This window comes from Petromyzon marinus, chromosome 37 (genome assembly GCF_048934315.1).
Source record: "Petromyzon marinus isolate PM22_M1 ecotype Great Lakes invasive population chromosome 37, UKy_Petmar_22M1.pri1.0, whole genome shotgun sequence".
Classification (NCBI taxonomy): Eukaryota; Metazoa; Chordata; class Hyperoartia; order Petromyzontiformes; family Petromyzontidae; genus Petromyzon; species Petromyzon marinus.
The window spans coordinates 23,392,245-23,407,871 of NC_133703.1; the positions used below are offsets into that span (position 1 = coordinate 23,392,245).

At 46.6% G+C, this 15,627-nt stretch overlaps 1 protein-coding gene across 4 annotated transcripts in view; it reads left to right on the forward strand.

Annotated features, from left to right (window-relative positions):
* LOC116949578 (glutamate receptor ionotropic, NMDA 2C-like) overlaps positions 1-15,627 on the forward strand; it is a 123,420-nt gene that overhangs the window by 69,356 nt on the left and 38,437 nt on the right. For 3 of the 4 annotated variants that reach the window (XM_032967027.2, XM_032967029.2, XM_032967030.2), the window contains exons 5-6: positions 8,853-9,021; positions 15,243-15,396. In XM_032967027.2, coding sequence (XP_032822918.2) covers positions 8,853-9,021; positions 15,243-15,396 — 323 coding nt within the window. The remainder of the gene's footprint in view (positions 1-8,852; positions 9,022-15,242; positions 15,397-15,627) is intronic. The other variant, XM_032967028.2, reaches the window with a different exon arrangement.

The following is a 15,627-nucleotide window of genomic DNA, read 5'->3' on the forward strand; positions in this document are numbered from 1 at the left end:
TCAAAAGCGTCTCTCTGCACACGTAGCAGGAGCAGCACATGAAAGTAATGTAATTTGTGAAGTGTTCTTTATTGCCATGTAATGAAGGCCTCTTGGCAGAAAGGCTTGCGAGGTTATTGCCAATAAAAGGGAATGACGTGGCAATCACAAGAATAATGAAGACGGCCCTGTGACTGTCCTCAGTTGGATTTCTTGTGCCTCTGTCTTTTAGAAGAGTGTCCACTCGGAACATTTTGAATCACTGCGCCCTCATAACGACTGTAGTGACGAATATGCTATAGAACTGGCGACCCGAGTTTGAGTCCCATCACAGCTAAGGTCAGTAACTAATGAAATTCAGACCGGTCCTGGGCCTCACCCCCACCACCGACCAGTGTGCTAAAATAAACCACGTGACTGACACGGCGGCGTGGGGAAGTCTTCATCGAGGAGTGGATGGATAAATTGCTGTCAAATATTATTATGATTTATTGAATTAGTGTATGATTATCAAAGCATGAGCAATGATGAATTAGTCTTGCTTTCCTCACCTCATATCCGATAATGCAATACCTTGTTTGGTAATTCAATAATGACACTAAAATGAGGAGAGGAGGGAGGATCATCATGGGCAGTGCTGTTGACGCCACCATCACACCCCGCCAGCGTTTACTTTCTTCTGCCAGAGGGGCCGTCCATAAATGACGTCACGCACCTGGGGGGGGGGGTCAAATTTTTGTGACGATGTGTGACGGGGGGGGGGGGGTGAGAAATGTGACGTCACATCAAAATGCACAACTTTAAATAAATATAGAATTGTTATAACAACACTAACTGTTATAACATTCCTACAACGTCAGAGTGCAGCGCCACATTAAATACGCACTACAATGACAATAGTTTAAAGCGATTTGAAGCATGTTTTATTTTTAAAATGGAAATATGTTTTTTTTGGGGGGGGGCAGATCTTTGTGACGTCATATTTGAGGGGGGGTCTGACTTTTTGTGACGCCGTATGACGAGGGGGGTCAAAAATCGTCAAAAATCGCGTGACGTCATTTATGGACGGCCCCAGATCCCATCGCTGTTGTGAAGTCGGTTCTGACACTATTCTGGCTATATAATATCTGTGCAATGTTGAAGAGTTTTGTCGTGTTTAACTACAAAATATAAATGACGAATTTGTATCTGTTAAACAAAACAGTCTACGATATACTTGTACAGACACGCACGTGGTTACTCACCTCGGCCATGTTGCTCAACGCATTTGTCAATGCCATTGAACTTGAAAGGAAAAGTATAAAATGAGGTGATTTTCCGACAATGCTCGTTCTTCATAGCACACATGAAGGAGGGCTACTGCCCGAAACGTCACCCATTATATATTTTTCATTTTAAGGCCACAGTCTTGTTGACAAATATGTTGTGTGTGTGTTTTTGTGTGTTATTTGTGCTTGTGCACCACTCACAACGCAGTCGCGCAATCACCAATATCATTTGTCTGTCAGCTTGATATGAATGTATAATAACGTAAAAAAAATGGCTTCGTCATCCATGTTATCGTCACTGCCGGGCGAAGGCCACCCCACGCCACAGATCGGCAGTGCCACAGTCCGTCTCTCTCCCGCGCGTGAACGGATCCCATTGCTCCTTCTCCACCGCAGTGGTTCAATTGTCGGGTGCAGCGGCAGTGTTCTCCCCACGCCCACCCATACTTTCCTTGACGGCCAATGTGATGGCTCTGATTTGCATTCTTTCCATGATTCGCCTGTCTCTCAGTGTAATGGTGAGCGGTGCCATCTGTACACGCTTCTTTGTGCATTTGTCAACTTTTGCCAGGTATGACTTATGGACAATAAGAACAGGGAGAAATTGACGGCTGGAAAGGACATTTAAATCTAAAGAGCACACAAACCGAATTGAACTACTACTCAAAATGTACAGGAATCATTCGACGAAATAGTTAATATTTTATATGAATGTGCAAGTAAATGTATCAACTGAATTATTGGCAGCAAGCTCTGAGGTTAAGCCATGTCCATGTTGTGTTGCAGTCCATGTAATGCGCGCGTGTGTGTGTGCGTGTGGATTACACGTGTGTGTGTGCGTGTGGATTACACGTGTGTGTGTGCGTGTGGATTACACGTGTGTGTGCGTGTGGATTACACGTGTGTGTGTGCGTGTGGATTACACGTGTGTGTGCGTGTGGATTACACGTGTGTGTGCGTGTGGATTACACGTGTGTGTGCGTGTGGATTACACGTGTGTGTGCGTGTGGATTACACGTGTGTGTGTGCGTGTGGATTACACGTGTGTGTGTGCGTGTGGATTACGCGTGTGTGTGTGCGTGTGGATTACACGTGTGTGTGTGCGTGTGGATTACACGTGTGTGTGTGTGCGTGTGGATTACACGTGTGTGTGTGCGTGTGGATTACACGTGTGTGTGTGCGTGTGGATTACGCGTGTGTGTGTGCGTGTGGATTACGCTCTTCCCAGACTATTGAACTGGATTGTGATGAGTGGTCACTCATGACAAACGTCTGCGTCGGATTATGAATGCGTGTCTGCGCTTGCACCTTTGACAAATTAATTAATGAGCCTGCAAAACTGAAATGACATTACAACGCCCCCATATCAAACCACTGAGATACATACTAATAAAGCTTGCACCACCAAGTATCATTCCACCGGACCGAACCTGAGGATGAGCCGGCAACCTCAGCGAGGGTTAATAACGTGCGGTTGTATTTATCGCGTGCTGCCGCAGTTATATAATTAATATTACCTCTTCCAAGATGTCTGGTCAACATGGAAGAGTTGGCCAAATACCCTGTACAAGGGCTCTGCAAATTCCCTCTTGTGGAGGCCCTTCTGCCAACCGTGGCGTGAGCAAGGCGTTGTAGGGCTGCGGCTTTACCTTCTCTTATTACAAGTCACGTGGGCCGATGTAAAGCGGCCCACGTGACTTGAATGAAATTATCTTTGGCGATGCTGCTGCTATTTATAAATTTTGTTAATGATATCCACAACGGAGTCACTGATTATTTGGCGCTGCGCTCAGCACTTCACTTGTAAACACCGGCGCCTCGGCAAATCCGGTTCCTGGCTCTCGCACCGTGAGGTCTCCGTCGCCACTGCTCAATGATCGGAGAAGGCACCACTGTCACCGGATCCGATGAGGCTCTGCGTCCCGATTGCATTTCTCTTGGCACCACCATCTCCACCGTCCTTTGTTGCACGCGGCAAATGGCTCTCAGGGTGAAATGATGGCGTGACGGGGGTGACCAGAAGCGCGTGACCCTGCCGTGGCCCCTTGTCCGCAAGGAGGCACGGTGTCATCCTGGTTGATGCCATTGATGCCACGAAAGCTCACTGTAACTTCCTTCTGGCAGATCCCGCAACTGTTGAATAATTTGACACCTGACGTTTAAGGACCGCTCCCATAGAGTCTGGCCAGTTGGCTCGGCGGTTAGAGTGAGTGGCTCGCAATCATCAGGTTGCGTGTTCAAATACTAGTTGTGGGTGGTTTACTCAGCCTATCATACCTGCGAGGTCAATAACATGAGTACGACTGCGTGGGCAAGTCAACAGTGCTTGTCCTAAAAAATGGCTCGCTCCTGCAAAAGGGATGTGTCATCTCCACCACTGGGGTTATAAACAGAATGTGAGCACCGCTTCAATGCTAAACACGTGACCATGGGGAGAGAGACACGCAAACTTTAAACACACAGCAGGCGTATGTGTCGGGATCGAACCCACGACCTCCTGCATACCAGTCCAGGGAGTTAACATCTCCTAGCCACCGCAGTTTCTCATGTTAACCATGTCTGGGAATCGAACTCTGGGAGTGTGCTAACCACAGCACCACGGCTCCACCTATTAATACCTCTGGGATATAATTTTTAAGGCAATTTTAGTTTTAATAAAACAAATATTTCAGGGAATAAGTTAATGGTTTAACACGTACAAAAAACGGAATGCATCATCGCCATCCCGGGGTGGATGAAAAAGTAATGAGCCCAACACACGTGTGGGACACACTGCCCCACACGACACAACCTTTTACTCTGAGAATCAGGTATGTTCAGAACATTGAGATAGAACAATAAAATATTAATTTCCCGCTATTTAATTATCATTGAAGAATTTACCCTTTATACATAAAAATATATCACGAGAATACAAATTCCATCAGTGGTATCCAATTTAAATAGGGTAGATTTGAAAAGAGTTTCTGAAGTTCAATTTTCATGGGCAGCAAAAGCAATTATTAATTGATTAAACCTTGTTAGAGTGTTAAGGAGACCCAAAATTAAGCTTAGTACTAATAATTATTAGTAATAATACTCTTTGGTTCTTTCGGTAAAGTCACGTAGGTAGAAAAATATAATAGATCACGACGTTTCGATTGCAACACAAGCAATCGTCATCAGGTGGGACAACCACAGCAATAACAATCTGCTGAAGTAGGCGAGAGATCTGCCGTGGCACGAGGTTATATAGTAGGCCTCGGTAGTAGGGGGGGAAAGAGAAGTGAGGGGGGAGGCGGGGCAGGAAGTGGACCCCGCAGCAGCCCCGGGTCACTGGAGTAGAGATCGGAGAGAGATGCACAGAGAGAGGGAGAGAAAGACACACAGAGAGTCAGAGTAGAGGGGGAGAGAGGAAAATACACAAATTCGCCCGTTTTCTCATTTAAAATAGGTCAATTTCAAAATATCACTGTCCTACTTACAAAGCAAAGTTTGTGGGGAATAATAATAACCATTTTCTGTACTTTTGAGGCATAAGCAATTAGGAAATAACACTTAATATCCAGGAACAAAAACAAACATTTTTTACACAGTGTTTAATAAAGTAGTGCTCATCTTCCAGGTAATTACGTAGCTAATTCAATTTGCCCCTGCTAGGGCTGCGTGTATATGTAGATTCCACCTGTAAATAGTCACAATTATACCAGGCGTAGTTTTCAGACGAGTAAAATACCAAATTTTATCATGTCCACATTCATATGTACTCATCTATTTGTGATAGTGAATATGTACGCAGCGTTTGCCACATTATCTTGTGAAAAACACATAAGGCGTTTTAATACTAGAATTATAGGCTGTACAATTTAAGAGGGCTTGTGTCTAAATATATATGATGTATATGATTACCTAACGGCTTGTGTGTACATATATATTGTTACATATATGGTCCTCTTAGCAGACATGTTTAATCGTGATGTTGATTGGGACAATTAGGAAAGGTTGAACGCAATTCAATCTCAGTGGAATAATCTCATCTTCATTAAACACATGCGTGGGTACCTCCCTTCCAGTGTTGAAAACCCCTTCAACAGTTTGTGGATATTTAAACAACAACAACAACAACAAAAAGCTATGATAATATGATGTGCAAAATAGAAGCTACTTGGTTGTGTAACTTTAAATGTCAAATGATGAGAGGTCGTTCTGGATAGCATTTGTTTGTGTAAAACATGTGTTCCACCTCCATGTCTCGATATTCCTTTACCAGCTCTCTCTCGTTTACATTTATAAGCAAATCTCTTACACTGGCATGCTAATATCTCACAATACAATGGCCACGCCCACAACTTCGTTTGTCAAGATTTACCCGATCTTACATTTACAAGCAAATCTCTTACACTGGCATGCTAATATCTCACAATACAATGGCCACGCCCACAACTTCGTTTGTCAAGATTTACCCGATCTTACATTTACAAGCAAATCTCTTACACTGGCATGCTAATCTCTCACAATACAATGGCCACGCCCACAACTTCGTTTGTCAAGATTTACCCGATCTTACATTTACAAGCAAATCGCTTACACTGGCATGCTAATCTATCACAATACAATGGCCACGCCCACAACTTCGTTTGTCAAGATTTACCCGATCTTACATTTACATGCAAATTTCATCTCTATCCCGCCCACTGCACCCATCCCAAACCTTTATAGCTCCTTACCTTAGCAGGGCTCCTGTCATATATATGTGTTAATGCTTCAGCAGCTCTCACCTGATAACGATTGCTTGTGCTGCAACACGTAGATGAACTAACCACTTTAAGAATACACATTTCATACAAGTAAAGTGTTTATGCTTTCCATACCAAAGTAACTTTAATTCAAAATACATCTATGATCTCAAGAAAATTCAAGCGTGACATTGTTACTGCAGCTTGTTGATGCCTCACTGAGTCTCATTGGGACTCTACTCAGTATATATATACACATACGCAAAAATGAACGTATACACTTAAAATTAGATATGCGTACGCAAGACGGCGGGCTGCCTTGAACCCCAAGAAGTTAAAGCGTCCTCTGTGCAGAGTCGAGCGAGAGGCGCCGACTTCCACAGGTAAGTTGCGTTGTATTAGTCTGGACGGATGTGGCAAGCGTGCCACTGCGTGCACAAGCGAAATGTGCGCCTGCCCTGCCAGGGCACGGCGTGATTTGAACAATTTAATGCCGATGAAACACAGCAGTTTTGAGTTTGAAGCGCTACGTGGTTGTCACATCGACTTGGAGTGACTCACCCCATCCCCTTCCCCCCACAGGCAGAGAGATTCAACTGTGGAGCAATCCGCGTGCCGCAGTTTGAATCAATTCTCTGACGTCTAACTTTACCGTCTCGTTTGAGTCGTTTCTAATTTATATTTCTCTCTTTCAATGCTACAGTCGTGTCCGTCCCAATCGCCTAAAACGTGTAGTTTGCATAACGTTTGTCCACACGAATAATATATTCGTACGCGCGCAGTCTGATGCGTGTACCGTGAGCGTGATGAGTTATTTCAACCAATCGATGCAGCGATTGTGATCAAGTCCGGGTTCAGGCGTTAGTCACTCCGCTCCTGCTAGAGAAGGCCCTTGCCACTTCCATGCGGCTTGTGGACGTAATTTGGACCACCCTTCTGCAAGTTTGTGAAGTTGGGGGGAGCATAGACACTAAGGCATAAAAGTACAGTACAACAAGTGGTTAGCGCAGTGCGCTGTGACCCCGGCCAATTCGCAGACACAGCTGACATCAGTGGTGACAGCTGAGCCGATCCGTGTCACCCGCTACTCCAACCCGCAGTGACCAGCACGGTCAAATATAGGCCCAACAACTCCCATAACATGACATGGGGGTGCATCAATCCAGCAGTGGATTGACGACGAGCCGCACGTTTTTCCATTTTCATTATTAAACCAACGTATTACGGCAATGTCAACAATCCCAAGTGCAGCCTTCCGGGCTGGGCTCCGCGTTGATAATTTATTATCTCAAGCTTTCGTCACGCACGACTGACTGCGCGGTGGTGGGGGGTGCATCGAAGTGGTGGCGACCATAAACGACACCCGGGGTTGTGTTTGGTAGGACATTCGTGGGAGTGCCCAGCGTGGAAAGACACGGGCGTCAGTGGAGGTGGCGGCAGTGTTTCACGCTCACCGCTGCCCCTTGTGAAAGACTCAACGCAGGAGATCCCAGGGGTTAGATCTTCCACGAAGCTCATGGTCCACTCAAAACGGCATCCTTACAAACCATGGCAGTAGATGCGCATTCCTGATGCACAAATGGAGAAGTAAAAACTCTCCAGTAGTACTGTGCGACTGTGGTCATCCAGAACATACATTACAACACATACCGAGAAAATGCCCGATCCACAAATACGAAGGAGTCATCACGGCGATAGACTCCGCTACTCCTGACGCTGCTGCCCGGCTTGGCCACCTGAACGCGAGCTTGCGGTTTGTTGCTCTGCATCTACATCAGCAGCCGGACGAGAATAAGAGGAGCATCGCAGCTTGCGTCCAAGCCGGTCCTAGACACAGCAGCAACTCATTCCCAGGTGAAGAGCAGCCGAGGCAGCTGCTCGCAGGGAGCCACTGAACAACGTCGTTCCCCGCCTAAGGAATAAAAAAAAGCCCCAAATTGCGGCTGCATATCTCCTTCTCGTCTGTCCCAGCGGCGTGCCTTCGACGGGGGCGCGCACACGCGGGGAGTGAAAACGCACGCGCTCCGCCCGGCCTCTCGTGCTCTCGAGGTGTTAAGTGATGCATATTGATTGGCCGCCGAATTACTTTACCCAGATTTGTGACACCGCTCCGTTTGTTTTTGTAGTCGCTCTTTTATGGCGCGCCTACAGTTTGTTCACATGTCCTGACGCATACATGATTCACGTTCAGATTTGATTCGTCACACGGGAAATATGAAATCTAGACTGCTTCTCCGTTTGCCTTTTACCCGCAAGGCACAGATTTAGAGAAGAGATGTTATAACCTTGCTCTATGAAAGCACAACCAAAGTCTGTTGTAAGTTTGTGTACGGCTCTTTTCAATTCACTCGTCACCGGTAGCCGCGAGCCTTGCCAACTTTATATCGGCGTTATTGTCACTGATGCTGAAGCGGTGTAGCGAGCGTGGGGGGGGCAGGCAAGGGGGGGTGCCTTGCCCCCCCCCCCGGGTGGCCAAAGCTGCGAGTTGGGGCCCCCTTGACAACCACCGTGAGATTTGTTTTCAACAACAGTGCGAGGAAGTTCTACATAACACAATTGTGTTGAAAAGTTCCCGCGGGAACTTCTTCGCGTGTGCAGCCCGACGTCGCTCAGCATGCACATGGACAAATGGCGTTCGGAATACTCAACACTCACCCTGGACGTGCTTTTTATTTTACTCGGGATTGCTTCTCCTAGGCTCAAAGAAATATTCCGTGACTCAAGTGCATAAAACCCTTAAGAATTATACGAGCATTCTGGAGCGTGTAATTGTGCGTACGCTGCAGGCATAATTTAAATGTAAATGTGGCACGAGGAGAGTGTTTTTTTTACCTTCCCTTACTTCTGCATTTTTTGGTCCCCCCCCCCTCCCCCTCTCTTTTCTTTGCAGGAATCATTCTGAGAGCAACTCATTTGTGAAAAAATGCTGCAAGGGATTCTGCATCGACATTCTGAAAAAACTGGCAAAAACGATTAAATTTACCTTCGATCTTTACCTCGTGACAAACGGGAAGCACGGGAAGAAAGTTCGAGGTGTGTGGAATGGAATGGTAGGCGAGGTAATGTTTGACGGATAACATCTCTCTTTGGCCTCATTGTCCTGTCTCCCTCCCCGCCTGTCCCACGCTTCCTCTTGTCCCGTGCCTCGAAGGGTGTCATCTCTCCCCCCCACCCCCACTACCCACACGACTGCGATGGGACAGATCTGTCCATTCACAAATCTGTCCATTCACAAATCTGTCCATTCACAAATGTATGTACGTGTATGTGTGTTGAACTTCCTTCGCACCGTACGTAGCCAACCGAGCTAACGGAGGTGCAAGAGAGAACGTGCGCACAGACACACACACCGCGAGCTCATTTAAACGAGTGCACTATTACAACAAAGAGACCAATACTCCACGTAGAGCCCACGTGGGCTGTTAGGGAAAGTGATGTTAGCGAGCAGCACCTATGAAGACCGCCATAGCGGATTTGAGGGTGGTGTGCCCAGCACCACGCCCGGCCACCTTTGTCTCCAGGGAGCTGACGTTTACATGCTCTACCAGATACTCAATTAAGGCCGCGTCTGCCTAGGAGAGGCACAGGAACGGATAAGATATTTAATTCTAGACAGTCTCGTCCCTTCACCTGATGAAGGCCGCTTGTGTTGTGGCCGAAACGTCGTGATTTTTGTTATTTTATTTTTTACCTACGTGTCTTTACCCAATAGAACCAAAGAGTATGGATACGATATTTGCCAAATATCCGTGAGCAGTAATCAAACTCAGATTGTCAGCTTCATAGTACAGTGTGTGAACCACAATGTCACCACTCCCCTTATACACATAGCCACACACACACATGAAGAAAGACGTAGATCCCCCATTTAGTCGTATGGACTCTAAGCACAAGCTAGCGCATACTGAGGCCACCATGGCATATGAGGACACTGTCTGGTCAGCACGACACTCTTCCGCATTTGTCGCTCCAGTACTGATGTTCAAACTGAACCAGGTATATATATTCAAGGCTGAGTCCACCTAGGGGAGGCTTATTAGAGGTTCGGATAGTCGTAGTTGCCAGCGGTGTTCCGCATTACCAGGAATTGAGGCAAGGTCTCAACCATGGTAGCACGATGCGTGAACCATTGCTGCACCACACAACAAAGACAAAGATCCCCCATGTAGCCTTGACAGACTTTTGGGTCAAGTGCTGTTAGTGACCACCTATGAATGCCGGCATGGCACACGTGGGGGTGGATGGCCAGCACCACGCCCGGCTGAACTTTGTCTCCCCAGTGATGATGTTTACTACACACCGCACCAGGAATGCATTTGATGCTGAGTCGACCTAGGGGAGGCCCAGGACCAATTCAGATGATAGTAACTTGTGTTGGCCGTGAGCGGGAATCGACCTCAGTCGCCTGGTTCGTAGCGCAGCGTAGCGCTAACCGCTCCACTACCGCTCCCCACACACGCACACACACAAGCACGTATACATTATTATAATTACACAAGCCATGCACACACGCACACATTCACCTATAACTGTGTATGTACGTCGGCAAATATACACTTAAACTAAAAACACTTCAATAAGGTGAAAGTGCAATTGTGGGGCGTACTTAGCTCTAGAATGTGCTTCTTGTCAAGTGATTGTTTCAAGTGACTATTAAAGAGACACACGAAGGTTGGGGCTAAACACCACTTTAGAGTGAAACGCAGGCAGTAAATTACCTCGTCGTGTTATTTAATGCTCTCCGGGAAATGGCACAAGTGTATAATCAAAGAGCCCTTCGATGAATGATTCTACCATGCAGAATAATCACATCCTTGTTTGGACATCCCTTGCCATCTTTCCCATAGGTTTATTTTAATTACTCAATTGGGATTACACGTAGCAATCATCGTTCACGCCCCAACTGGCAGACTCATGACCACTTGCAGGCTGATGCCCTGTGCTGCGTAGGGACAGCTGCCATTTGGGGGTCCCTAGCCAAACCAAAAAAAAAATATCTCATTTGGTTATGGGTGCAATTCATATGCAAGTCTCATTAGCAGTATATTTTAATAAACACCTCATTCGAGAACCAAAAATCGCACCTCCTGGATTTGCTACTCCTCCTCGAAGACACCGGTGGTGCAACCATCAACCGCATCAGAACATTGACAGCAGGCCGATGCCCCCGTCTCCTTCATTAATTAAAAAATACAGCCACAGCAGTGCGACTGTGGCCACGCTACTTGAACTATGGACCATGTCGCAATCCACTGTGTTCTGAGCTCCTTCAACAGAGGAGGAAGGCAAAACTACACACAGGCAAAACTACACACACCCTCTGCTGAAGCCCTCTTGTCGTGGCTAACAGACCTCGACACTGGCATTTAGCTCACGAATCATACTGCTGCTGTCATCATGCCCAAGAATAGAATCGTTTAATTTAAATATTGGATGCATGATTCACAGCGAAAGGTAGATTTTGCCATACGCGCAGGCTAAATCATGATGGTGCCATGTGACGTTCATTGCGAGTGCCGCTGTGGTGAGTGGGAGTGCTGGCTGCGTCAAATATTTTTGCACCTCCTGCGTGTGTGGCCTCAATTGCCGGTGAACTACCACCAATTACGCCCACGGGTTAGATTATAGGGCGATTCTCATCATTGGCGGCTCCTTCTTGTCTTCGATGAATTGTTCAAAATTCACAAAAGGGAAAGTGGTGCCTTGCAAGGCGATGGACCCGCAGGCCTTGTGGTCAACGAGCCAGTTGCATGTCGGCACGCAATGGTCAGGGACACAGCAGTGCCGGCGTCCTTACCCCAATACATTGTGATCGCTGATTATACAGTGTCACGAAAATATACTTTTTTTTTCTTCTTTGGTTCTTTCGGTAAAGTCACGTAGAATGAGAATAAAATAATAAATTAATAAAGTAAAATAACACAATAAAATTCTCACGACCTTTCGGCCACAACACAAGTGGCCTTCTTCAGGTGAAAGGAACAGACCTGTCGGGACGACAGAGCTTCAATGAACGTTGTTAAGATTCGAAGCGTCTTTTTAAGCTGGTTTAGAGAAGTGAGGCACCTTGACAAAGGGGTTTACATATAAAACAGGAGAATTTAGCATTGAAATAGCTATGTTCCTGGGTAGTAAGTGTTATTTACTAATTGCTTATGCCTCAAGAGTACAGAAAATGGCTATTATTCCCCACAAACTTTGCTTTTGTGACCAGGACATTGCTATTTTAAAATGTACTTATTTTTAATGAAAAAACGTGTTGTGCATTTGTGTTATTCCTTCACATAAAGTCCTGGTCACAAAAGCAAAGTTTGTGGGGAATAATATCCATTTTCTATACTTTTGAGGCATAAGCAATTCGAAATAACACTTACTATCCAGGAACAAAAATCGTGTTCCACAGTGTTATGATTCATCACCTTCCAAAAGAGGGGTTTTCTCTTCGACAGCTGACGTCACAGCCGGCTTGGATTAAAAAACCCCGCATGACATGCCGCGTTCTGAATGAACCATCCCACATCTACAGTATGCAACTGTACAACACACGCGAGCCCTCGCGTGAGACTGCTGGCAGCTTAGGAGTTGGCTTAGAGTATACCGCACTGCTCCGTTGACGTAGGGAGAGTGAATTGAACTCCGCTGGCTTTCACTGCAGTTCGGAGCGCTGTGTGCATGTGCGTAATGCCACTCTGCATTCGAGACTTTGTTCGTCATCGGCAGCAGCTGCTCAATCCACTAGCAGATGAAGGTCCCTGCAAGCTGTCGCAATCCCTCATCACGGCCCCGCAACTTAACAAATCCGCCTCCCCCTGCACACGAGCAGCGGCTAGATGTTAACTACCTCGCCTGGTATGCAGGAGGTCGTGGGTTCGATCCCAACCCTGACACCTGTATATTTGGAATTTGCATGTTGTTCCCGTGGACGTGTGGATTTCTCTCCAGGTCCTCCGGTTTTTCCCTCCACATCTACAAGAAAAGAGTATTTGGCTGCGAAAATTTCCACATGATTGTCCACTTCATTGAGCTATAATTTGTGACAGCCATGTCGCTTTTAAAAAAGAGCTACATAGCTCAGTGGACCTTACCTGGTAAAATACAAAAAAGTAGTTTAGTTTTGCACTTTGCTGCTTTTTTTTGGTTTGCTTCTGGACAACATTTTTTTACAGTTTTAGAAACATGCACTCTGTGAATGGCAATTAGCGCAACTAAACACGCCGCAGGCGTTGGACAACCTGCAGTTGGAGAACAAACAATTGCTCAAACATTCTTAAAGGGAAATATTTAAAGCTGCTCGACTGTATTCGGTGGATATATGTACATACACGCATGAATATCTTTGCAGTCTGTGCAAGGCGAATTGCATTTGTGGGACCGAGAACAATCTGCAAAGACATTTGAACAGCACTGCAAATATGCACTACATCAAGGTGCTTATGGAAGAGCAGTCTTGCCTTCTGGCTTTATCGCCCTGTCAAGTCTTCTGTATGCGAGTCGTCTAAGATTTAGAAATAATAATAAAAAAACATCAAACACCCGTGACCTTCCCCTGTGCAGGACTAAGATGCAGAGTTTTAAAAGTAGGCCATAAAAGCACATTTAGCACTTGAGTAATGCCGCGAGAAAAAAACTAAACATGCTTTGCTTTTCGATTTAAAGCTTTCATGACTGCAGGGATTCATCTTCTTGGTTCTTTCGGTAAAGCCACGTAGAATGAAAATAAAATAATAAAAATAATAACAATAAAATTCTCACGACGTTTCGGCCACAACACAAGCAGCCTTCCTCAGGTGAAGAAACAGGTCTGTCCAGAAGACAGCGCTGTCTTCCGGGAATTCCAAGGTCGAGCAGTGGGTGGGTGGGTGAGTGGGTGGGTGAATGGGTGAGTGGGTGGGTGGGTGAGTGGGTGGGTGGGTGAGTGGGTGAGTGGGTGAGTGGGAGGGTGGGTGAGTGGGTGGGTGGGTGGGTGAGTGGGTGGGTGGGTGAGTGAGTGAGTGGGTGGGTGAGTGGGTGGGTTGGTGGGTGGGTGAGTGGGTGAGTGGGTGGGTGAGTGAGTGGGTGGGTGAATGGGTGAGTGGGTGGGTGGGTGAGTGGGTGGGTGGGTGAGTGGGTGGGTGGGTGAGTGGGTGAGTGGGTGAGTGGGAGGGTGGGTGAGTGGGTGGGTGGGTGAGTGGGTGGGTGAGTGAGTGAGTGGGTGGGTGGATGGGTGAGTGGGTGGGTGGGTGGGTGAGTGGGAGGGTGAGTGGGTGGGTGAGTGGGTGGGTGAGTGGGTGGTTAGGTGAGTGAAGGAGTAAGTGTTGTGATGGTGGCGTAGCGGTCAGCGCGCTGCACTACGCTACAAACCCGGCAACCCGGGTTCGATTCCCTGCCCATGGGCAACACCGGTGACAGTTATCTGAACCGGTCCTGGGCCTCCCCTCAATCGACTCAGCTTCAAATGAATACCGGGTACGGTGTGTAAACATCGCCACTGGGGAGACAAAGGTGGTCGTGTGCAGTGCCGGCCTTCATTGGTGCTCGCCGTAACAGCCTGTTAAGCTTACACGGGGGATCTTTGTCTTCTATTGTGACCTGCACTCTGGTGGGTGAACGCAGTGTGGATGAGACGACACACTCAGTGTGGCAGACCGAGTGCTTAACATGCGTAGAGGACGTTCATGGAAGAGAGGAACGGTGGCAGGGAATTGCGCTCAGGTCAATGGGCTCCTGATTCAGTGTGCCACTTCATCCCTCATAGTATCGCCAGATTCGTATGCACATTCACATCTGAAATCGTCTGCAGTGATGTTAACAAATTTCTCCTATATGCCACACCTTCCTTCATGGAGTTGGGCAAACATCCCAATGCAGCAAGAGCCTTGAGAGTAATTGAGCTTTTTTTTTGTTTGACTACATTAAGGGCATTAATTCTACATTTGAAGCTTTCGTGACTGCAAGGATTCATACTCTTTGGTTTTTTTTCGGTAAAGTCACGTAGGTAAAATAAAAATAAAATAATATAATAATAAAACAACTAAATTAAATCACGACGTTTCGGAGGCAACACAAGCTTCTGTCTTCAGGTGGAACAGTCACAGCAAGATAGCCGCATAAAGATGCAGCTATCTTACTTATTTTATTATTATATTATTTTATTTTTATTTTACCTACGTGACTTTACTGAAAAAAAAGAGTACATTAAGGGAATTATTTATGAACGTTATAATCAAGTGGCCTTACCTGACCACCACTGTGTGTGTGCAACGCACGTGAAGCGATTTGCTGTTTACTTTTCTATTTCCAGGTGGTGTACAAGCGCGCAGACCTAGCCATGGGCTCGCTGACCATAAATGAGGAACGCTTGGAGGTTATCGATTTCTCCGTGCCCTTCGTGGAGACGGGCATCAGTGTGATGGTGTCCAAAGGGAATGGGACCGTCTCCCTCTCCGCCTTCCTGGGTATGGCGCTCGGCAGACAAACCCACGCTTACACCACTGGCATCAGATCAGACCACAGTTTAACCCCCCCACGTGATTTGTCACGGTACCTCTCTCCGGGTTCGTTTGTCTCTTCGGTCCAAATGTAAATGTTCATTACAATCTGCACGTGCCTGATGATTGGTAAACATGCAAGAATCATAACCTTGGTTTATACAGGAGGGAAACGATGAGCTATGAAGCATGTGCGGG